This window comes from Elephas maximus, chromosome 9 (genome assembly GCF_024166365.1).
Source record: "Elephas maximus indicus isolate mEleMax1 chromosome 9, mEleMax1 primary haplotype, whole genome shotgun sequence".
Taxonomy (NCBI): domain Eukaryota; kingdom Metazoa; phylum Chordata; class Mammalia; order Proboscidea; family Elephantidae; genus Elephas; species Elephas maximus.
Window position 1 is genome coordinate 58,581,031 of NC_064827.1, and position 24,600 is coordinate 58,605,630.

A 24,600-nucleotide genomic window follows, 5' to 3' on the forward strand; every position below is an offset into this window, starting at 1 on the left:
GGGATGGGCAAGCCAAAGGACTCCATAACTCAACAATGGAAATGTCGGAGCACAACTACACCCACAGACTCCTTCCCCTTAGGTGGGCTGTTAGCTAAGACAGGTGGAACAAAGGAACATTTGGGTTCCTTTGAAAAAAGGAAATGCATTAAGAGAGTCAAAGCATTAATATAAATTATGTTGTCAATCTAACTTTCAAGTCTGAACATTCTGAATGAATATTCTAGGTGAATTCATTTTACCAGTCACCTTCCTATTTTCTAATAAAACAAAGCAGAACTGATCTTAAAAAAGTTTCTACTCCAACTCTCCACAATCTCCAAAAATGTTGATTATTAAAATACTTTAAATTTTTATTAAGCTGTTTAGTCTGCTATAATACATATTTAATCGAACTTAATGACAACAGAATTTGCTATAACCACAGATGAAACCTTAGTTTATGAAATTCATTCTAACCGCTAAGAAGTCCCATATTTTTTATGACTAACATAATTTTACATATTCAGGAATGCTCACAGTTCCATCTCTAACCTTTCCAAACATCAATAAAAATATTTTCTCATAGCTACTCACTCACTGAGAAGACATTTCTGATAACTATGCATCATTTTCCGATCACTGGGATCCCCCCTTTCTCCCACCAGCAGTGCAAATATCCAAAAGTCTTATGCTTTATAGAAATTCAAAAGCTGTTCTGCTTAAAAGTGAAATAGTGACATCCACTGGACTTCTCCCGAGTCATACTCAGGGTTACCCTCTGGTGTGGCAGTAAGAAGAGTAAAGGTTGTTCAGAGCATGATTTCGGTGCCTAGCTCTTTCTCTACCTTGCTACGTATTATCTGACCACGTAGCCAAGACATGTGGGTCGGAAAAAGGCAGCCTTACTGGGTCTCAGGTCCCATTCGGTATAATGGCAAGAATAATTTTTATCAAGCCAGAGATTTTATGATACTCAAATAAGAAAGCATAATTGAAAGTGCTTTGAAAAGTTTTAAGTACTTTCCGAACGTATGGGGTCATTTTTAAACAATCCTCTTTGATGAGAAAAGCAGCTTACTCTTTCTATAAAAAAAGTTAAAATCATATGTGTTTTTTTTTTTTTAATCACAGAAGCTAAAATTATACTGAATTTTCTTTAAAAACATATTTCTACTAAAGACTTTCCAATCCATTTAATCAGTTGGCTTTGTAGCTGTGGTTAAGGGGTTCCCATCAGTAAGTAGAAGGTCAGGGCAACAATGAGAAGCAAACAAAATGGAGAGGAGAAGGTCTGATAGGCAGCTGATGGCATAAAAATGTCTTCATACTTGTAAATACTGACAACACGCTCTGAAGCCGGTGGTGAGTCTATATCATGGCGGGTGATAGAGCCTTTAAGAAAGAAATAAAAGGGGAGGAAGCAATTGAAAAAAGCACAGTATTAAAATGATATATGCAAGCAACAGAGAAACGAAAGTCTTCGGTGTTGAGTACATAAGCAGTAACTATACAGATCTGGAATCAGGTATCATAGTTATTATCAGAATCCTCTACAGCTGCACTGATAATGATGAACAGAAAATGTAGCTAAATTTATTATTTTTTTAAATGGTTCTCATTAATCTGCACTTCCCCATCAGAACAAGGCCATTTATTGATTTCTCAACAGCACCCCATTTTTCAAATGACTTAGCCAGTTGTATGAATGCCTGCTTTTAACAAGTAGCTCGGCTGCTAGCCAAAAGGTTGGCAGTTTGAATCCACCAGCCCCTCCTTGGAAACCCTGTGGGGCAGTTCTACGGTCCTATAGGGCTGCTAGGAGTCAGAATCGACTTGACGGCAACAGGGTTTTTTTTTTTTTCTTTTTGGAATGAGTTTTTACTAATACCAAAGGGAAAAACTATATTTTTATTTCAAACAGTGAGAGGTACTATTTTTCCCCTCAAATATATCTTTTATATCTGGATCATCATCAACACTTCCCAATCACACCAAAATCTTCTTTACAGATAGAAACCCTTTCGCATTGTCTGCGGGACTTAAAGCTGCAGCCTGTGCTGTGTGTGTGTCTCCGACTGTCTGACAGAGTGGGGTGGTACGGAAAGTAGGAGAATTAAGATACCAAGTTAGGCTTTGGGCTTATTGGCTTGATAAGAAGCAGGAAGAGGGAAAGGCTATGTGTAAGGCTGAAGTTGACTAGAAGTGCCTGACTTCCCTGAATAGTCCATCTGAAATTTGAGTTAGAGAAACTAAAGCACTTGAGTTCCAGGCGAAGGTCTCCTTGGAATAGGGCTCAGGGTCAGGGATTTTTCTAGTACATTCAATCCTCATTATTCACGGATTCTGTGCTTGTAAATTTGTCTACTCGATAAAATTTATTTGTAACCCTCAAATCAATACTTGTAGTGTTTCCACAATCATACGTGGGCATGCGCAGAATGGCAAAATTTTGAGTTGCCTGACACACATGTTCCCAGCTGAGGTCGAACAAGGTGGCACTCTCCTTCTTGTTTCAGCTCCCGGACTGTAAACAAGTGCCCTTTTCGAGGTCTATTTAGTGCCATGTTTTTCCTAGGCTTAACCATGCATGTCCAGTTCATGCCTTCCTTGAGGGAAATCTAATCCCGTATGCTCTGCAAACCTTAGTTTAGTTTAGTAAGTGACCTGAAGAAAATGGTAAGAATTTGATTAATAAAGAGGCATTAGAAGGGCATTCAAGAAACACGAAAAGCACAAGCCTATAGTATATGGGATGGAGCCCTGGTGGCGCAGTGGTTAAGTATTCATCTGCTAACCAGAAGGTCAGCAGTTCAAATCTACCAGCTACTCCTTGGAAACCTTATGTGGCAGTTCTACTCTGTCCTGTGGGGTCGTTATATGTCAGAATCGACTTGATGGCAACTTTTTTTTTTTTCTGGACAGTATATGGGATAGGAATGTGTCTTTTTTCTTTGGAGGCAGTGAGATGAACAACAGGAGTCCTGAGAAAGCTTATCAGACAAAGCAGGTCAGATTTTGGGAGAGCTTTGAACATTACGCTATCTTGGCATACATGTAAGACAGTGATCTTCTAAAAGCACAGCACTTTTTCAATTTATAAAGCAATTTCGAATTCTTGTTTTAATTTAATTCTTACAATAACTCTATGACGTAGGCATTAGTATTATCTTCCTCGTTTTAGATATGAAGAAATTGAAGTTCGGAATTTAGATAACAGGCTAAATATCATACAGCCACCAAGGGGCAGCTGGATTGACATTCAAATATAAATTTTTAGACTCCAAATCCCATCATTTTAAATGAATTCATTTCTCTAGGCTGAGATACAATTTATTTCCCAGGGTACTCAAAGTACTTAAGGTATAGTTGCAGATTCACTGTTGGCAATGTGAGAAATCAGCAAATGGGAAAGGTGTCACCAATCTGGAGGCACCCAAATGTTTTCCCAATTGGCAAGCAGGCAAAAAAAAAAAAAAAAAAAGTGTATTATAAAGTCTCCAGACTGATAAGTTGAAACAATTTGAAGGAAAAAACATTGAGATCAGATTAGTTGATGAGCACACAGTAAAGATACAATCACCAGGAGCCAGGATGAGTTCTATATATGAGGACTGCAAACCAAACACTCCCCTTCTTGGTCATTAGGCTGATCAGTCCGGCAAAAGACTGAAGACGCAGTGTAACTTGATTTTCTCAGTCTCCGAAAGGTCTCATCATATCCTTGGCTTTTTGTTAGGGAAATGTTGAAGAGCCTTGCCACCTAAAGTTAGATGAATGGACCAGCATCCCCCAGAGCTTGTTAGAAACGTAGAATCTCAGGCCCTACCCCAGACCTACTGAATCACAATGTGCATTTTAACAACATTCAGGTGATTTCGTATGCACAGTAAAATCTGAGAAGTAATGGGCTAATTTGGTAGATTTGTGACTACTAGAATGATCCTAAAGTGAGCACTGATGAAATGCTTGGTGTCAAACTCTAGAGAAGTCTCCAGAAGCCTTTTACTGTTCAGTATTTTTATATTTAGAGCATAGGGGTTAGGAGTACTCAGTGGCTTTGGAGTCAAACAGACCTGGAATTGTGCTTAGTGCTTCCACTAATTAGTTGTATAGCCTTGGGTGAGTTTCTTAATCTCTCTAAAACGATGACAGTAATACCTATGCCTCTCAAGGACTTTCATGAGAACATGGTGAGCCTAAAAAGAGCCCATACCCTACACAGAGCAGACGTAAGTCCTGTTTCATTAATCACATAGTGCATCACATACTTCCTTGTACTGCTCTGGCTTTTCAGGTGTATAACTCATCTCCATAAATCCATTACAACCTTCTGAAGGCAGGAGTCATATCTTCTTTTTTCCGTTATATTATCCAGAGAGCTTCTCACTCCCTTAGACACATATTTGTGACTTCAGTAAGTAATGAACACAAGCACCGTGTTGTCTGGTGTTTAATCCAGATGCTAAAACGTGAGCCTACCTTGAATGGCTGGACCCCAAGCGAACAGATAGTACCAGCTCAAATGCAGATCAACAATTGTTTCATCTCTGGGAACATTTACAGGGCGTTTAAACCTGCAGGTGACACGATTGTTCTCAAAAACTCCTTCTTCATCTCTCGCAGGATTTCTCTGAATCTCCTTTGCCCACTGGCCTACGTTATAGAAGTGCTGGATGCGGACCCTGCCATTGTCATCATGGACACAGGCCATAACATCATCACCACCCTAAAATGAAACACGATTACGAAGAAAAAGTCAAAGGTTTGTCTTTTGCAAACTTTTCTGCTAGAAAGAAATCTTACTCAGAAACATACATCCCATTAACGTTGTAATTTGAGATCCCACCCCCCAAATTTTTTTCTTTTTAATTTTATTTTGTTGTTGAGAATATGTACTGCAAAACATATACCAATTCAACCATTTCTGCGTGTACAATTCAGTGACACTGATTACATTCAAGTTGTGCAATCATTCTCATCCTCCTTTTCCGAATTGTTCCTCCTCCATTAACATAAACTCACTGCCCCCCTAAGGTTCCTAGATAATCTTTTGAGTTGCTATTGTCAATTTGAATCCATGTAGATAGATAGTTCTTAAAACAGCATAATGCTGAAGGCAGACATTTTTTCCTAGTTAGGCTAAACTTTGTTAGGTTTTAAGAAGACTTCAGGGGATATTTTTGGTTTAAGGTTTAAAGATTATCTCAGAACAATAGTTTCAGGGGTGCATCTAGCCTTTATGGTTCCAGGAAATCTAGATTCCATGAGAATTTGGAATTCTTTTCTGCATTCCACCCTCCCCCCCTTTTAATCTGGATTCCTCTGCCCCCAAAAATTATTTTCTTGTTTTTTTTCCTTTTTTTATTGTACTTCAGATGAAAGTTTACAGAACTAGTTTCTCATTAAACAGTCAGTTCACATATTATTTTATGACATTGGTAAACAACCCCACAGCATGCGAACACTTTCCCTTCTCAATCTTGGGTCCCCTATTACCAGCTTTCCTGTCCCCTCCTGCCTTCTAGTCCTTGCCCCAGGGTTGGTGTGCCCCTTTAGCCTCATTTTGTTTTATGGGCCTGTCCAATCTGTGGCTGAAGGGTGAACCTCAGGAGTGACTTCCATTACTGAGCTGTAAGGGTGTCTGGGGCCATACTCTCAGGGTTTCTCCAGGCTCTGTCAGGCTAGCAAATTTGGTCTTTTTGAGTTAGAATTTTGTTTTCTCCAGCTCTGTCTGGGACCTTCTATTGTAATCCCTGTCAGAGCAGTCAGTGGTGGTAGCCAGGCACCATCTAGTTGTACTGGGCCCAGTGTGGTGGAGACTGTGGTAGATGTGGTCCATTGGTCCATTGGACTAATTTTGCCCTTTTATCTTTAGTTTTCCTCATTCTTCCTTGCTTCCGAAGGGGTCAGACCAGTGGAGTATCCTAGATGGCCGCTCACAGGCCTTCAAGACCCCAGACACTACTCACCAAAATAGAGTGTAGAACATTTTCTTTATAAACTATGTTATGCCAATTGAGCTAGATGTTCCCCGAGACCATGGTCCTCACAGCCCTCAGCCCAGCAAATCGGTCCCTCAGGGAGTCTGAATGTGTCTATGAAGCTTCCATGACCTTGCCTTGGACAGGTTGTGCTGGCTTCCCCAGTGTTGTATACTGGCTTACCGTTCACCAAGTTTCCACTTATCTATTGTCTATTTAGTGCAAAAAATTATTTTAAATGCTACTAAAATCCTTAACTACGATGGATGAACCTTGAAAACATTACACTGAGCGAAACAGGCCAGATATAAGGGGACAAATATTGCCTATCTCACTTACGTGAAATATGTAGAATAGGCAAATGCAGAGACAAAAGTTTATTAGTGGTTGCCTGGGACTGGGGGGAGGACAGAATGGGGAGTTACTGCTTAAGGGGTCCTGACTTTCTGTTTGGGGTGATGAAAACGTTTAGAAAAGGATAGTGGTGATGGTCGCACAACATGGTGAATGCTATTAATGTCACTCAAGGTGCACTTAAAAATGGTTGAAGTGGCAAATTTTTTGTTCCATATATCTTACCACAAAAAAAATTTTTTTTTAAAATACAGAAAAAAAAAAACCAAGTTAGCATCACAATAAAAGGACAAACATCAAGTGCTTTCTGGTGTGATTTTGTGAAAAGAATACATCACCACCTATGTCGTGTTTTAATCAAAATGCATAAACTAACCTAATCATGAGGAAACAATCAGACAAACTTGAAGATCATTCTACAAAAAAACTAGCCTGTACTCTTCAAAACACTTTCGGTCATAAAACACACACACAAAAAAAAGGCTACGGAACTATTTCAAAAGAAAGAAAACTAAAGCTACATAGGAGTCCCTAGGTGGTACAAATGATTAACTCATTCAGTTGCTAAATGAAAGGCTGGAGGTTGAGTCCACCCAGAGGTGCCTTGGAAGAAAAGCCTGGTGATCTGTTTCTAAAAAAAGCAGTCATTAAAACTTTTATGGAGTACGGTTCTACTCTGACGCACATGGCATCGCCATGAGTTGGCGTCAACTCCAGGACAACTGCTTAAAGATATATGACAACTAAATACAATGCATTCCTAGCCTGAATCCTGGATCATGAGATAGAAATTGCTATAAAGGACAATACTGGGACAACTGGCAACCTTTGAAAAGGAACAGTATATTTAATAATACTAGTGCATCAACGTTAAACTTCCTGAATTTAATAAATATACTACATAATGAAACAGAATGTCCTGAATCTTACGTTAAAGGATCATGATATCAGTAATTTAATCTCAAATGGTTCTGAAATATAACAATACTTAGTAGTAGTAGTAGCAGCAGTAGCAATGGTAGGGACAGATGAAACAAGTATAGCAAAATTCTATCCTTTGGTGAATCTAGGTGAAGCATAATATACAGGAGTTCATTGTACTAGTCTTACAGCTTGACTGTAGGTTTAAAAAATTTTCAAAACAAGTTTAAAAATTCAAAGGCTATCATAAAAGGTTTCCATTATGCTTTTCTTATGCATCAAGCTAAAATAAATTTAATGAATGTTTTTTTTTTAAAGAATAATAGAAGAAAAGAGACCTTTACTTTCACACAGTGAAAATTAATTTAGATAACAAAAGATCTCCTATAAAATTTGAATACTCCTCACTCTGCCTTACTCTTCTGAACCTCCTAATCTGACAGCTCCACCTAGAGTGCAAATATACTCCAGGACAGGAAACGGTCAATTTCAATCCAAGCCACTCCTGAGTATGGCACACACATACTGTTTCTCCTACCGACATCACAGTAGATAAGCGATTTAGATTCATATCTACACAGTCTTACCAGTTGTACCCATTGTCCGACTGCCTGGACAGGGAACTGGTGGAGGCTCCTCCTGGTGACCTCTCTGAACTGGCTGGGGGAAAAAGCCCTTGGAGACAGCCCCCGCAGTCTACTCTACCACCCAAAGTGGGAACGGGAGGAGATGAGAATAGTAAATCCTAGGGGCGCCAGGGTGCCAGTGTTATGCTAAACATGAACCATGTCCTCCCAGAGCCCCTGAAAGCCTTTTAAGGTAGACAGAAAAATTCTGGTAAGTATGCTGTTTTTAGGTACCAAGTTGGTTCTGACTCATAGTGACCCTATGTACAACAGAATGAAACTCTGCCTGGGCCTGTACCATCCTCACCATCACTGCTATTTCTGAGCCCACTGTTGCAGCCACTGTGTAATCTATCTTATTGAGGGTCTTCCTCTTTCTCGCTGACCCTCTACTTTACCAAGCTCGATGTCCTCCAGGACGTGGTCCTTCCTGATACCATGTTCAAAGTGTGTGAGACAAAGTCTCGCCATCCTCGTGTCTAAGGAGCATTCTGGCTGTACTTCTTCCAAGACAGATGTGTTCATTCTTCTGGCAGTCCATGGCATATTCAACATTCTTCGCCAACACCATAATTCAAAGACATCAATTCTTCTTTGGTCTTCCTTATTCATTGTCCAGCTTTCACATGCATATGAGATGCTAGAAAATACCATGGGTTGGGTCAGGCGCACCTTAGTCCTCAAAGTGAAATCTTTGGTTTTTAACACTTTAAAGAAGTCATTTACAGCAGATTTTCCCAATGCAATACGCCATTTGATTTCTTGACTGCGGCTTCCATGGGTGTTGATTGTGGATCCAAGTAAATGAAATCCTTGACAGCTGATAAGTATAAAGAGTGGTAACTGGAATTATGAGATTAAAAGAAAGTTTTTCAAATGCAGCCTATAATGCATTTTGGCCAGTGGTAATTATAAATGCATCAGAGGTACTGTGACAGGTTGTATTTTCCAAAGATGCCACACTATTATATCCCATTCTGCATATTCTCCCTACAGTGTAACAGTCAGTCCTCTAAGAGGTGAGAGCCAACATTTCTTCCCTTTGGTCTGGATGGGCTTATGGACACAGCAGAAGTGACACTAGGTGACTTCTGAGGCTGTCATAAAAGGCAATACAGTTTCTACCTGGTCCTCTTGGAATGCCTGTCATCACACCAGTACTACATGGGAATGCCATGTGTAGTTGTTGTGGCCACAAACCCAGCTGAGGTCACAGCCATTGGCCAGCATCATCTGCCAGTGTGTAAACCTTCAGATTATTCAGTCCTCCCCAGCTGACATCAAGTGGATAAAAGACAAGCTGTCTCCACCGAACCTTGCCCAGATTGCAGATTGATGCACAAAATAAATGCTGTTGTCATTGGTTTAAGCCACCGAGTTTTGGAGTGGTTTGTTACACAGCAATAGATAACCGGAGCATAAATCAAAACAATACTGAGACTTTTTTTTCCAGGCCTTCAAACCTTTGATTTCATCCCTGAAGTGAAGTTTCTATAGCTCATTGTTCTTCATTTATTAGGTTTCCAGCCTAGGCCTCTCTCTTGAACCTCTGCCTTGTGTCAGAGATATCTAAGACAACTCAAACTTTCTTGTGGAGTCAGCTCTAACTCATGGTGACCCTGTGTACAACAGAATTAAGTGTTGCCTGGTCCTGCACCACCTTCATGATCATTGGTAGGCTAGAGTCCATTGTCGTCGCCCTGTGTATTTTGAGTGCCTTCTAATCTAGGGGGGCTCATCTTTCAGCACTATTATCAGATAATATTCTGTTTTGATCCATAACAGTTTCATTGGCTAATTTTTGGAAGTAAATTGTCAGGCCTTTCTTCCTAGTCTCTCTTAGTCTAGAACGTCTACTAAAACCTGTCCACTGTGGGTGACCCTGCTGATATTTGAAATACCAGTGATATAGCTTCCAACATCATAGCAACAAGCAAGCCACCATATCACCATAGTATGACAAACTGACAAGTGGGAAACTCAAACTTACCACGTCCAAAACCTACCTCCTATCTTTCTTCCCAAACCTTCCTCTCCCACTTTTCCCCAGTCTCAGTTAATGGCGACTCCATTTGGCTGAGGCCCAACAGTTGGCAGACACTCTTTCATCCTCTCTTTTTCTTACAACACATATTCAACTGTTAACCAAATCCTGTCAGCTCTACCTTCAAAACATATCCAAAACCTGGCTATTTCTCAGCACCTAGCTGGTGTGACCCTGGTCCAAGCCATCCTCCTCTCTCACCTGTACCACTGAATGAGCTTCCTAACAGGCCAGGTGAAGAGAGGAGGAAGGGTGCTCTAGGCAGGGCAGTAGCATATCCAAAGGTACAGAGGCCTAAGAAAGCCGGACTGTTTGGGAAGAGCCCTAGCATAGTAAAGTGGCAAATGATGGGTTGGAGGGGAAGAGAAGAAAGAATGCAGTGCAGGCACAGAGAGAAGCAGAGGTAAGAAACAGACAGTGGCCTGGATTCCTGATGCCTGTCTGCTCCTGATCACGGTCCTTTCTGGAGTCCAGATGTCTTTGCTGCCCACAGGTACTGTGGACGATTGAATTGTTGGTCCCAATTCCTCACTCTTCTTTAGTACTATTATATGCCAGTTGCCCTCGAGTCAATTCTGAATCATGGTGACCCTATGTGGGTCAGGGCAGGATTGTGCTCCAAAGGATTTTCAGTGGCTGATATTTTAGAAATAGATAGTCAGAACTTTTCTTTCAAGGTGTCCCTGGGTGGGTTCAAACTACCAGCTTTTTGGTTAGCAGCCAAGGGCATTAACCATTTGTACCACCTAAGGACTCCTGTTATGTTACATGCATATATAATATATATACCATATACTATATGTTATGGATTGAATTGTATCCCCCAAAATATGTGTCAACTTGGCTAGGCCATGATTCCCAGTATTGTGTGATTGTCTGCCATATTGTCTTCTGATATGATTTTCCTATATGTTATAAATCCTATCTCTATGATGTTAATGAGGCAAGATAAGAGGAAGTTAGGTTAATAAGGTAGAACTCAATCTACAAACTAGATTTTGGTTTTGTCTTAAGCCAAGCTCTTCTGAGATATAAAAGAGAGAAGTGAGCAGAGAGACATAGGGACCTTGTACCACCAAGAAACAAGAGCCAAAAGAATAGCGTGTCCTTTGGACCCAGGGTTCCTGCATGGAGAAGCTCCAAGACCAGGGGAAGACTGATAACAAGGACCTCCAGAGCCAACAGAGAGAAACAGCCTTCCCCTGGATCTAGCACCTTGAATTTGGCCTTCTAGCTTCCCAAACTGTGAGAGAATAAACTTCTCTTTCTTGAAGCCATCCACTTGTGGTATTTCTGTTACAGCAAGCAGCACTAGATAACTAAGACACTATATATAACCTGTTGCCATTGAGTTGATTCTGACTCACAGTGACCTTGTAGAACAGAGTAGAACTGCCCCATAGGGTTTCCAAGGAGCAGCTGATTGATTCAAACTGCTGACCTTTTCGGTAGCAGCCAAACTCTTAACCACCATGCCACCAGGGCTCCATACTATATATAGTATATATTATATTATCTAGCCACAGCTTTGTATGGTCTCTCGGTAGGGGGAGTATCTTCCTTGTCCCTTGACTTTGGGCTTGGCTGCTACAGGATGTTAGCAAACGTGACGTGAGCAGAGGCTTGAAATATGCTTGTGTGGCTCTTGCACTTCTGCTTTTGCCATGAAAAGAACATGCCTTGGTAGCTGCTTCTTCCAGAATGATGAAAAAATACACAGAGAAAACCTGAATCCAACCCACAGACTGGCGCAAAGCCCAGCTGAGCCCCGCCTAAAATGGGCTAAGCCCCAGCCAACCCACAGATGTGTGAGCAAGAAATAAATGCTTACTTTTATAAGCCACCTGGTTTTGGAGGCTTTTCTCATAGCATGACTGTGGAAATACCTGACAAATACAAATACCATGAGACACCTTGTGTTCTGATAACCAGCCCTTTCTTTTCAGTTTAAGCTAGCTGGAATTTTTTTTTTTAACTTGTAATCAGAAAGCCCTTACTAATATAATTGTCAACGTTGCTTTGATCAATTTATCTCTTTGCTTTGCAAAAGAAAACCAAATGCCAGAAACTGGTTTTTTACCTTTCAAAGTTGCACGGGAGCTTATGGGAACATAAACATGCTTATTATCTAAAATCTAAAGTAGCACGGCAAACTAAAGAGAAAAAATCGGCTTCTATCATGATTTTCGTCTTACCATTTTCTTGTCTGAAGAGAATCCAACTGCTACCCAACCATCTGTGTCTGCACTCAGCTCAAATTCCACATCAGCCCCTATCATCCGGTAGCTAAGGAAGTAGTCACAGGTCTCTGCATTACAGCCTGGTTTGCCGTATCTATAGGGTACATCAAAAGACATATTATTGCTTCTTCATCTACTCATTCAAAATATATTTGGACAGCAACTACTATTTACCAGACAGAATGCTAAGCAATGTTATTAAATAAGTTAGATCTTTGCTATCTGGGATCTCAAAAACACAGTTTCATGCAGGAAGGACCTTAGAGACTCTCTGCCCCATTTTTTCTACATATAAGCTGCGGTCCAGATGGGAAGGGGCTTGCCCAGGGTCACACAGTGAGTCAGGTGCTACAATAGGACTTGAATTGGGTCTCCAAACTCCCAGCCAATCTTCTTTAAATTACATCAGAGTTTCTCAAACACTGTTGATTATTGAATTCTTTCTGAATCCCTTTCAGAAGAAAAAAATTCCAAGTTAATAATTTAAATTGTCTTTGTTACTTAAATGTATACCAGCTCCTTTCTTAGAAATTTTCATACAACCATTAAACTAACGCAAGTTTACAACTTACATATATATTAAGCAACAAAACCAGAATCATAAAAGTTAACAGCATTCTTGTGATGGATAATGTGGTTTTACTGAAAGTAAATTTCTGCTCACATAGATACGGTACCTCGGACTGTACTGAGCAGGGTCTCTTGAGCTGAGCATGCTCCTTCTCATGAACACAGCATGATGGCTCAACTCTCCTACACTCTTACCTACTTGAACTGCAGCAAAACCATCATTCATAAATGCACCAAAAAAAAAAAAATCTCACTTGGAATTCATTGAGCGTGAATGCATCATTTATTAAATTTGCCTTTGCTCTCTTGGGCTACCCTTGGTGCTAATACAATTACAAATCCATACACTAAAGCAGGTAGTAGTATAGGGTGGTTATCCAGAGAATCAGAACATGCATATGTTAATCTTTTTAAAGAGCACCATTGAAATGACAACACAAATTTTAAATTTCTTACAGAGGACTTGTGGATCCTTTAAGAATTGCAGGCCCTGGGTTGACGAACACGGTATCACACCATTTTCAGAAGGAGAGATAACTGTAGCAATGGGTGAGACAATCTCAGTTCTACTGGCAAGTGGTGAGGGTATCTAAAGGAATGGGACACAAGGCAGCTCAATTCTGCCTGAAGAGCAAGGCGAGGCACGTGCTAGCAGAGATAGCCTGAGCAGCTAGCAAGAGGTGTAAGATCCAGGCAACATGGAGCTGGGATGAAAAAGTTGAAAAGAGGTAAGGAAAGCTAAAGGAAGGGTAAATAGGCCAGAAAACAAGTCACCCTGAAGTCAGAGAGGTACTGACATTCCTTTCCTTCTCAAAAGCATCTCCCAATCACCAAAGGTACACACTGCTGGCCATCTTCCTCAACAGTCACATTATTGAGTATTTTTTATTCCTTAGAAATCCGCTTATAATCCAAAGACAGCTCAAAATCTCTGTATTAGATTTATCCCCTTAGGCCTTGAGCACTGAACAACAATAAAAAATCAGAAATTTTAGTGAAGTAGCCAACAAAACATTTACTCAAGGGCAACCTGTTTCAGGAAATAAAGGATGGAAGAGAAGGGGGCCTTTCCAACAAAACAAAGCTGTCTAGATGGGGAGGCCTACTATCTACACTACTGTTTCCAAGGCCCAGCCCATCTGTGGGCTTGACAGATCACTAATATTAACTGATAGGCTACTAATAATAACAATCATGTAGGGACTCACTATGCCTGAGGTACCAAGCTAGACACAATAATTAAGGCTTAATGACCAATTAGTATCATACAACTATCCATAAGTCATGATTACTTATTTGAAAAAATATTGGGTACCAGACATGTCTATCATTGCCTGTCCTGCCCATAGGCCTGGCTGAATGAGCACAGATATGTCCCATATCACATGATCCTTACTCATGCAGTCAACTGGCTAAGAGTAGAAACTGTACCAAAGGCAGTACACCCATAAGCTGTGGTCTATGAATCTATGAATCGTGGTCTGGCTCAAAGAGATGCCCTGGGCCAGGACCTAATGGATTCTCTTTTTCAGGAATTTAAATTAAGAACCAGAGAAGCATGTTCCAGTGCCCGGTGAATGCTAGAGTTAAAGGGCCTGTAAAGTGAAGACTTGGGGTGGCCCTCGGAAATAAGCTTCATGTTTGCTCAAATTATGATGGGGTACAGGTCCCTGGTAAGAATGAACTGTGTGCAATTTAAATACTACCTTGAAAAGTGAATCAAGTTCTTGGTCTTAAAGTTATCCAATTTTGTTGTTCTACCAACCTAAAGCATCCCTTCGTTTTTCCACAGTCTTCCACTTTGATTTTGGCAAATGGATCCACAGGAGGAGCAGTAGGGAAAGGGTAACCTGGGCAGTAAAAATAAATAGTGGTTAGAAAATCCAGTAACAGCTTTCCATAAGAGAAATAACCCTTTTTTAAAAAAAAAAAAAAATTTCTTGTACTTTATGTGAAAGTTTACAAATCAAGTCAGTCTCTCAGACAAAAATTTTTATACACCTTTTTTTTTATATGCTTGGAAACTTTAAGGGGCAGTTCTACTCTGTCCTATAAGATCGCTATGAGTCGGAATTGACTCGACGGCACTGGGCGGGTCTGGGTATATGCTCCTAGTTGCTCTTCCCCTAATGAGACTGCACACTCCTTCCCTCCACTCTCTATTTTCGTGTCCATTCGGCCAGCTTCTGACCCACTCTGCTGTCTCATCTCCCATCCAGACGGGAGCTGCCCACATAGTCTCATGTGTCTACTTGATCCAAGAAGCTCACTCCTCACCAGTATCATTTTCTATTCCATAGTCCAGTCCAATCACTGTTTGAAGAGTTGGCTTTGGGAATGGTTCCTGTCTTGGGCTTACAGAAGGTCTGGGGACCATGACCTCTGGGGTCCTTCTAGTCTCATTCAGACCATTAAGTCTGGTCTTTTTACTAGAATTTGAGGTCTACATCCCACTGCTCTCCTGCTCCCTCAGGGGTTCTCTGTTGTGTTCCCTGTCAGGGCAGTCATTGTTTGTAGCCGGGCACCATCTAGTTCTTCTGGTCTCAGGCTTATGTAGACTCTGCTTTATGTGGCCCCTTCTGCCTCTTGGGCTCATAATTACCTTATATCTTTGGTGTTCTTCATTCTCCTCTGCTCTAGGTAGGTTAAGACCAATTGATGCATCTTAGATGGCCATGTGCTAGCGTTTAAGACCCCAGACGCCACTCTCGAGAAACAACTTTTTTTTAATGTGTTGACTATTCATGTTGTTGTTGTTCTGTGAGTCAATTTCGACTCATGGTGACACTACAGGACAGAGTAGAACAGCCCCATAGAGTTCCTAAGGCTGTAATCTTCATGGAAGCAGACTGCCACATCTTTTTCCCAAGGAACAGCTGGTGGGTTTGAACTACCTACCTTTAAGTTCGCAGCAGAGCGCTTAACCACTTCACCACCAGGGCTCCTTTCTCTATCACATCAAAAAAAACCAAACTCATTGCTGTGGAGTTAATTGCGACTCATAGTCACCCTGTAGGACAAAGTAGAACTGCCCCACAGGGTTTCCAGGCTGTAAATTCTTACAGAAGCAGACTGCCATGCCTTTCTCCCTCGGGGTGGCTGGTGAGTTTGAACCACCAACCTTTCAGTTAATAGCCAAGCACTTAATCTCTGTACCACCAGGGCTCTTTTTCACTATTATTAAGGTCTAGAAGTGTTTTCGTCCCCAAAAAGGGCTTTGGTTAAGCCTGGTCATCCTCTTGTGGGGGAAAGAAGTAGGACACACATCTTTGGACCCAGCCCAGCCTTACACATGAACTGAGAATATATGTGCCCTTTTCTCATTCTGCAGACAAGGAACCTGAGGCAGTGAGAGGAACCATGATTTCAAATAACCACTGGCTCATCGTGGTCCCCTGGGAGTTTGGACATGAGAATTTTAATATAATATGTATGCTATAGGAGAAAAAAATTAACAATTAGACATTTATATACTTGATAGTAAGGTTTTTTATTTATGTTCATGATAATAGGATCTTTCCATTCCATTTCTCTGAACATCCATTTTTTGTTAAGCTGTATGTAAGATGTTCATTTCTCACTAAATACTTTAAACACAGTTTCTAACAGCTGTGTATCTTTAAGATTACTTATCTCCACAACGCATCAAACCATACACTTAAGGGTTGTTGTTAGGTGTCACCGAGTCAGTTCCAACTCACAGCAACAGAATGAAACCCCACCTGGTCCTGCGCCTGGCTGGCTTTTTAACGCTTTAAAGATGTCTTTTCCATCAGATTTGCCCAATGCACTGCGTCTTTTGATTTCTTGACTGTTGCTTACATGGATGTTGATTGTGGATCCAAGTAAAATGAAATCCTTGACAACTTCAATCTTTTCTCCATTTATCATGATGTTGCTTATTGGTCCAGTTACGAGGATTTTTTTTTTCTTTATGTAGAGTTGTAATACATATTGAAGGCTGTGGTCTTCGATGTTCATTGGTAAGTGCTTCAAGTCCTCTTCACTTTCAGCAAGCAAGGTTGTGTCATCTGCATAATACAGATTGTCAATGAATCTTCCTCCAATCCTGATGCCCCGTTCTTCTTTATATAGTCCAACTTCTCGGATTACTTGCACAGCATACAGAATGAGTAGGTATGGTGAAAGTATACAACCCTGACATACACCTTTCCTTACTTTAAACTATGCAGTATTCCCGTGTTTGAACAACTGCCTCTTGATCTATGTACAGGTTGCTCCTGAGCACAATTAAGTGTTCTGGAATTCCCATTCTTTGCAATGTTATCCATAGTTTGTTATGATCCACACAGTAAAATGCCTTCGCATAGTCAATAAAACACAGGTAAACATACTTCTGGTATTCTCTGCTTCCAGCCAGGATCCATCTGACATCAGCAGTAATATCCCTGGTTCCACGTCCTCTTCTGAATCTGGCTTGAATTTCTGGAAGTTCCCTGTTGATACACTGTGGCAGCCACTTTTGAATGATCTTCAGCAAAATTTTACTTGAGTTAGCAGCCGTAGCACTTAACCACTACGCCACCAGGGTTTCCTTTATTTGTGTGATATTAATGATATTGTTCAATAATTTCCCCATCCTGTCGGACCATCTTTTCTGGGAATAGGCATAAATATGGATCTCTTCCCATTGGTTAGCCAGGTAGCTGTCTTCCAAATTTCTTGGCATAGATAAGTGAGCACTTCCAATGCTGCATCCATTTGTTGAAACATCTCAATTGGTATTCTGTCAGTCCCTGAAGCCCTGTTTTTTGCCAGTGCCTTCAGTGCAGCTTGGACTTCTTCCTTCAGTACCATCAGTTCCTGATCATATGCTACCTCTTGAAATGGTGGAATGTCAACCAATTCTTTTTGGCATAGTGGCTCTGTGTAGTCCTTCCATCTTCTTTTGATGCTTCCTGCCTTGTTTAATATTTTCCCAGTAGAATCCTTCAGTATTGCAGCTTGAGGCTTCAATTTTTTCTTCAGTTCTTTCAGCTTGAGAAATGACCAGTGTGTTCTTCCCCTTTGGTTGTCTACCTCCAGGTCTTTGCACATATCATTATAATACTTTACTTTGTCTTCTCGAGCCGCCCTTTGAAATCTCTGTTCAGCTTTTACTTCACCATTTCTTCCTTTTGCTTTAGCTACTCAACATTCAAGAGCAGGTTTCAGGGTCTCTTCTGACATCCACTTCAGTCTTTTCTTTCTTTCCCGTCTTTTTAATGACCTCTTGCTTTCTTCATGGATGATGTCCTTGATATCATTCCACAACTCGTCTGGTCTTCATTAGTGTTCAACGCGTCGAATCTATTCTTGAGATGGTCTCTAAATTCAGGCTGGATACACTCAAGGTTGTACGTTGGCTCTCATGGTCTCATTCTAATTTTCTTCATTTTCAACTTGACCTTGCATATGAGCAATTGAGAGACTGTTCCACAGTCTGACCCTGGCCTTGTTCTGACTGATGATATTTAGCTTTTCTAACATCTCTTTCCACAGATGTGGTCAATTTGATTCCTGTGTATTCCATCTGGTGAGGCCCACGTGTACAGTTGCCGTTTATGCTGGTGAAAAAAGGTATTTGCAATGAAGATGTTGTTTGCCTTGTAAAATTCTATCATGCAATCTCCAGAACTGTTTCTGTCTCCAAGGCCATATTTCCAGCTACCAATCCTTCTTCTTTGCCTCCAACTTTCATATACCAATCACCAGTAATTATAAATGCATCCTGATTGCATGTTTGATCAATTTCAGATTGCATAAGTTGGTAAAAAATCTTCAATTTCCTCATCTTTGGCCTTAGTGGTTGGAGCAAAAAGTTGAATAATAGTCGTATTAACTGGTCTTCCTTGTAGGCATATGGATATTATCCTATCACTGACAGCATTGTACTTCTGGATACATCTTGCAACGTTCTTTTTGACAGTGAATACGAACCCATTCCTCTCCAAGTTGTCATTCCCGACATAGTAGATCATATGATTGTCTGATTCAAAATGGCCAATACCAGTCCATTTCAGCTCACTAATGCCTACGATATTGATGTTTATGCACTCCATTTCATTTTTGATGATTTCCAATTTTCCTAGATTCATACTTCATACATTTCACGTTCCAATTATTAATGGATGTTTGCAGCTGTTTTTCTCATTTTGAGTGTAAGGCTTACTCTTACACTTAAGGGTAAGCCTGTGTTATACTTTCAGTTTGTGACCAAGAAAAACCAAACCAAATCTGTTGCCATTAAGTCAGTAATGACTCTATAGGACAGAGGAGAGCTGCCCCATAGGGTTTCCAAGAAACAGCTGGTGGATTTAAACTGCTGACCTTTGGGTTACCGCTGTGCCACCAGGGCTTTTTTTCCTAGGCTTTTTGCTCCATGCACATAGGAACCATGTCTGATTCATCTTGTAATCTCTGCCCAGCATACTGCTTGGCACTGAACACCGAATACATGATTGTCGAAAAATAATCAGCTATAGACATAAAGTAACATAAACAAATTGTTGTTATTGTTCTTAGCTGCTGTCAAGTAAGCTCCTGACTTATGGTGACCCCATCCACAATGGAATCCAATGCTGCCCAGTCCTGTGCCATCCCCATGATCGGCTCCAGCTCAGAACACTGTGATCCATAGAGGTTTCATTGGCAAATTTTCAGAAGTAGATCACCAGACCTTCCTTCCTAGTCTGTCTTAGTCTGGAAGCTCCACTGAAATACAAACCTCTACCGACCTATGGGTGGTGTCCACACATGAGGTGCAGTTGCTGGAAATTGAACCTGGGTTTCCCCATGGAAGGTGAGAATTCTATCACTGACCCACCACTGCCTCAATGGAAATGCACAAACTTTGAAAAACTGTTTTAGTTGTTCTATTACTTTTTTCTTTTCCCATTAGTTTGATTTAAAGGCTTTTCTTTGTGATATGTATTGTTTTTAATTGATTTTGTTCCATTAGATTTATTTATTTATTTATTTTAAATAAGGCACCACCCACACTTTCCTGGCACATATCTATGTACTTTGGATCATCACTTCCTCTACCCTACATGTTGATCATATGCAAAAACACGACTCTAACTCTTCACCACCTCTGAGTAATTGAGCCAGATGCATTACTTTGTCTAGTTTCATTTTACACCAAGTACTACATCTATTGCAGTACTATATAGACTGAGTCCTGCCTGCGATTAAGGTTTTTTTTTTCCTGTTAATATTTATTGAGCAAATGTTTAATGCCACGAACTATGTTAAACATCTTCATACATGTTCCTCCTTTTATTGCTCACCACACAACCCGGAGGCCATTTATTTTCTCAGAATATTTGTCCAGGAATGCAATGACTACTTACTTACATGTTTTTTAAGATTCTTTAGGTGACTAACAAAGACAATGTCTTTTAAGGTTGTTGATTCAGGTGCCAACTTTATTACATTTTTTAAAAATGTTATCCTTATTACTCTCTACATCTGGCATAATATATTGACATATAGCAGATTTCCAGCTCAATGAATGCCAGTTATTATCATTATTACACTTTGTAAACTGGCCTGAAAACTTATCACCATTGGGTAAGACTGTCCCTGTAAGAGGAGTGGGTTCCCAAGCTCCAAACAGGAGCAGGTTCAGAACAAAGCTCACTTGTAAAAGCATTAAATCTGTTTATTAATGTTGACAGATGGCTTATTTTTCAGGGCTTTTCTAGCACTGCGGGAGAAAAGATGTGGCAGTCTGCTTCCGTAGAGATTTACAGCGTTGGTCACCCTATGGGGTGGCTATGGGTCAGAATCGACTCCACAGCACTGAGTTTGGTGTTTTGGTTTTCTATCACTAGTTTTTCTATTATCTTACGTGCTTCTAAAACTTGGAATGAGAACTTGTGTTCTGTCAGATGCATTTATTTGGGAATCTTTTTCATAATAATTTATTTTCTCTTGTTTTGGCAGTGCAAGGATATTAAAGATTTTCCCCGAAATTAAATGATCTCCGACTCTTGGCATAAAACAAGTTTGGGCCATGGGCCAGTTTTTAAGCTCTTGTCTCTGAGCTGCAAACCCAGCATTCTATAGCCAGCTGAGAGGGATCACTACTCTGGGAGGTCTCTCCTTGAGTTTCTAGGTTCTGATAACCTCAACACATTCCCTTTGCTCCCCCCAGCTCCCCAGCCCCAGGGGTGGTAACTGCTTCCTGCGGTTACTGTCTCTATTTTCCTTTTGCGTACTGTCCTTGTCTGGATTTGCTAGTAAGGTGGTGCTGTCCTCATAAAATGAGTTGGGGACTATTTCCTCTCTTTATATCCTTTGAAATAATATGTTTAAGGTTGGCATTAACTGTCCCTTGAAGATCTGGTAGAACCATCTAAGCCCATAGCTTTCTTGTTGGAGGATTTTTAACTAACTCAATTTCTTTGATGGATACAAAATCATCCAGGTTATAAGTTTTTAAATTTTGGGCATAAAGTTGTTTATTGTATTCTCTTATTAGCTTTTTTTTTAAATCTGTTTCTTTTTTAAATTGAGATACAATTTACAAAGCATAAAATTCATCATTTTAAAGTATATAATTCAGTGTTTTTTAGTTCACAGTTGTGCAACCATCATTACTATCTAATTCCAGAACATTTTCCTCACCTCAAAATGAAATCCTGTATCTGTAAACAGTCATCTTCATTTTCCCCATCCCCCAGAAATCATTAATCTACTTTCTGTCTCTCTATATTTACCTATTCTGGACATTTCATATAAATGGAATCATACCATATGTGGTCCTTTGTGTCTGGCTTCTTTTACTTAGCATAAGATTTCCAAGGTTCATCCATGTTGGAGCATGGGTAAACTCTTATGGCTGAATAACATTCCATTGTATGGATACAACACATTTTCTTTACCCATTCATCAGTTGAGAGGTCCTTAGGCTGTTTCTACTTTTTGGCAGTATGAATAACGCTACTATAAATAGTTGTATACAAGTTTTTCTGTGAACATCTATTTTCAATTCTCTTTGTAAATATACCTAGAAATGAAACTGTTGGGTCATACAGTACCTCTATGTTCAAATTTTTAAGGAATTGAAAAATGTTTATTTATCAAAGTGACTATTCCATTTTACATTCTTACCAGGAATGTATGAAGGGTCTAATTTCTCACTTCTTTACCAATACTTGTCATGGATTAAATTGTGTCCCCCAAAAATGTGTGTCAACTTGGCCATGATTCCTAGCATTGTGTGGTTGTCCATCATTTTGTGATCTGATGTAACTTTCCTGTGTTATAAATCCTAACCTCTATGCTAATAAGGCAGGATTAGAGGCAGTTATGTTAATGAGGCAGGACTCAATCTACAGGATTAGGTTGTATTGTGAATCAGTCTCTTTGAGATATAAAAGAGAGAATCCAGCAGAGAGGAGAGGGACCTCATGCCACCAAGAAAGAAGAACCAGGAGGGGAGTGTATCCTTTGGACCCAGGGCCCCTGTACTGAGAAGCTTCCAGACCAGGGGAAGACTGATGACAAGGATCTTCCCCTAGAGCCGACAGAGAAAGCAAGCCTCCCCTGGAGGCAGCACCCTGAATTTGGAGTTCTAGCTTCTTAGGCTGTGAGAGAATAAATTTCTCTTTGTTAAAACCATTTGTGGTACTTCTGTTATAGCAGCACTAGATAACTAAGACACTTATTATCTGTCTTTTTTATTATAGCCATCCTAGTAGGTGTAAAGTGGTATCTCATTGTGGTTTTGATTTGCATTTCCCTAATGACTAATAATTTTGACCATAATGTCTCTTCGGAGTCTTTCCCCATTTTTAAATTAGGTTATCTGTATTTTCATTGTTGAGTTGTAACTTATTAGTTTATTAATCTCTATGTCTAAGGTTGTTGTTAGGGGCCATCGAGTCAGTTCTAACTCATAGCAACCCTATGTACAACAGAATGGAACACTGCCCGGTCCTGCCCCATCCTCACAATCATTGTTATGTTTGTTATGTTTGAGCCCATTGTTGCAGCCACTCATTGAGGTTCTTCCTCTTTTTTGCTGACCCTCTACTTTACCAAGCATGATGTTCTCCTCTAGGGACTGGTCCCTCGTGATAACCTGTCCAAAGTACATGAGATGAAGTGTTGCCATCCTAGCTTCCAAGGAGCATTCTGGCTATGCTTCTTCCAAGACAGATTTGTTCATTCTTTTAGCAGTCCCTGGTATATTCAATACTCTTTGCCAATTCCATAATTCAAAGGTGTCAATTCTTGTCTTTCTTACTCATTGTCCAGCTTTGACTACTGTGCAAGCTTCTATCTGGTTCCCCAGCTTCCCTTTGACCCCTTCCTTCATGTGCCATCTTTCTAAAACAGCATGTGATCTTGTCACTCCACTTCTTAATTAAACACGTATTTCCCCACTCACACCATTCTATCTCCCCTACCCTTACTTGTCTTCCTTAGTCTTGAGCTATATGGTTGATTTTCCCATGCATATGATATGATATCCATGCAAAAGCTGGACAATGAATAAGGAAGACTGAAGAAGAATTGACGCATTTGAATTGTGGTGTTGGCAAAGAATACTGAATATACCATGGCCTACCAAAAGAATGAACAAATCTGTCTTGGAAGAAGTACAACCAGAATGCTCCTTGGAAGCAAGGATGGTGAGACTGCATCTCAAATACTTTGGACATATTATCAAAAGGGATCAGTCCCTGGAGAAGGACATCATGCTTGGTAAAGTACAGGGTCAGCGGAAAAGAGGAAGACCCTCAACGAGATGGACTGACACAGTGGCTGCAATAATGGGTTCAAGCATAGCAACAATTGTGAGGGTGGTGCAGGACCGGGCAGTGTTTTGATCTGTGGTACATAGGGTCGCTACGAGTCCGAACCAACTCGACAGCACTTAACAACAATGCAATATGGGTTGAACCACCCAGACACAGCCAGCTTCTCCCCCTCCCTTTAGCTTTGTCTACTCTCCCAGTTCTCCTTATTTATTTTGGTTTATTTTTTCTCTCTACTTTCCATTTTGATACTGCTTTTTTCCCTCTAAAATGAAAACCTGGATTAAGACTAAACAATATTGATTTGAGACTACATGATTTCTGTATGCTTTCCAAATGTATGAAGGCTTCTCTTTCCTTCTTCTCTCATATGCTCTATAAACTCTTTCAGTAAATATTCTGTTTTGGAGAGTAATTAGAACCATTTCTTTTCTCCCTCTCATTTCTCTCTTATCCTTTTCTTCCTTCAGATATTCTTATAGCATGAGAGGTACTTACTTTCTTGATTGATTTTTCAGGTTCTCAATGTGGTTTTGTGGTTCCATTATTGTCTAATTAGCAGAAACTATCTGTTCTGTTTTTGCAATCCCTTGAGCCTGTTTTGGCATATTCTATTGGATGGTTAATGGTTTCTCATTTGCTATTTATTGCTTCTAATTAATTCCTGGGATCACAGCCTTCAGGTATTAATTTAGTACTTGATTCCTCGAAGATATAACCAGAAATAATCTGGTCACATTATTCCCTTCCAATCTCTGAGAACTACTGCATCAGCCTCTTTCTCTTTCTAGACTGCCTGAATAATTGCACCTATTTATCAGTCATATAATGAAGTAAATATGTCGAGACACTTTGTAAAGTGTCAAGCTCCACACACACATGAATGCCTGTTTAACACAGCTTTCATTGTGGTACTCCACTGACTAGGAACCTGTAGTGATCCAATTGCCTATGAAGTCCAAACCGTTCATTTCAAGTTCACTTATAAAAACACCCACCTCTGCCCAGGGGTGTACCAGGGGCCCATTAACCAGTAAGTGGGGTATGTACTAGCTTCCACTGAGGAAGGTTTGCACAGGCTTAATTGCATTTATTTGCTAATTTGTGGTG

The 24,600-nt window shown here is 40.3% G+C and overlaps 1 protein-coding gene across 1 annotated transcript in view; it reads right to left on the reverse strand.

The window, feature by feature from the left end:
• Positions 1-320: 320 nt before the first annotated feature.
• Positions 321-24,600, reverse strand: part of FRRS1L (ferric chelate reductase 1 like) — a 28,348-nt gene continuing 4,068 nt past the window's right edge. Inside the window, exons 2-5 of the mRNA XM_049896288.1 lie at positions 14,484-14,568; positions 12,104-12,242; positions 4,462-4,708; positions 321-1,374 (exon numbers count right to left, since the gene is read on the reverse strand). Of these exons, the coding sequence (XP_049752245.1) occupies positions 1,202-1,374; positions 4,462-4,708; positions 12,104-12,242; positions 14,484-14,568 (644 nt within the window). The 3' untranslated portion in view covers positions 321-1,201. The remainder of the gene's footprint in view (positions 1,375-4,461; positions 4,709-12,103; positions 12,243-14,483; positions 14,569-24,600) is intronic.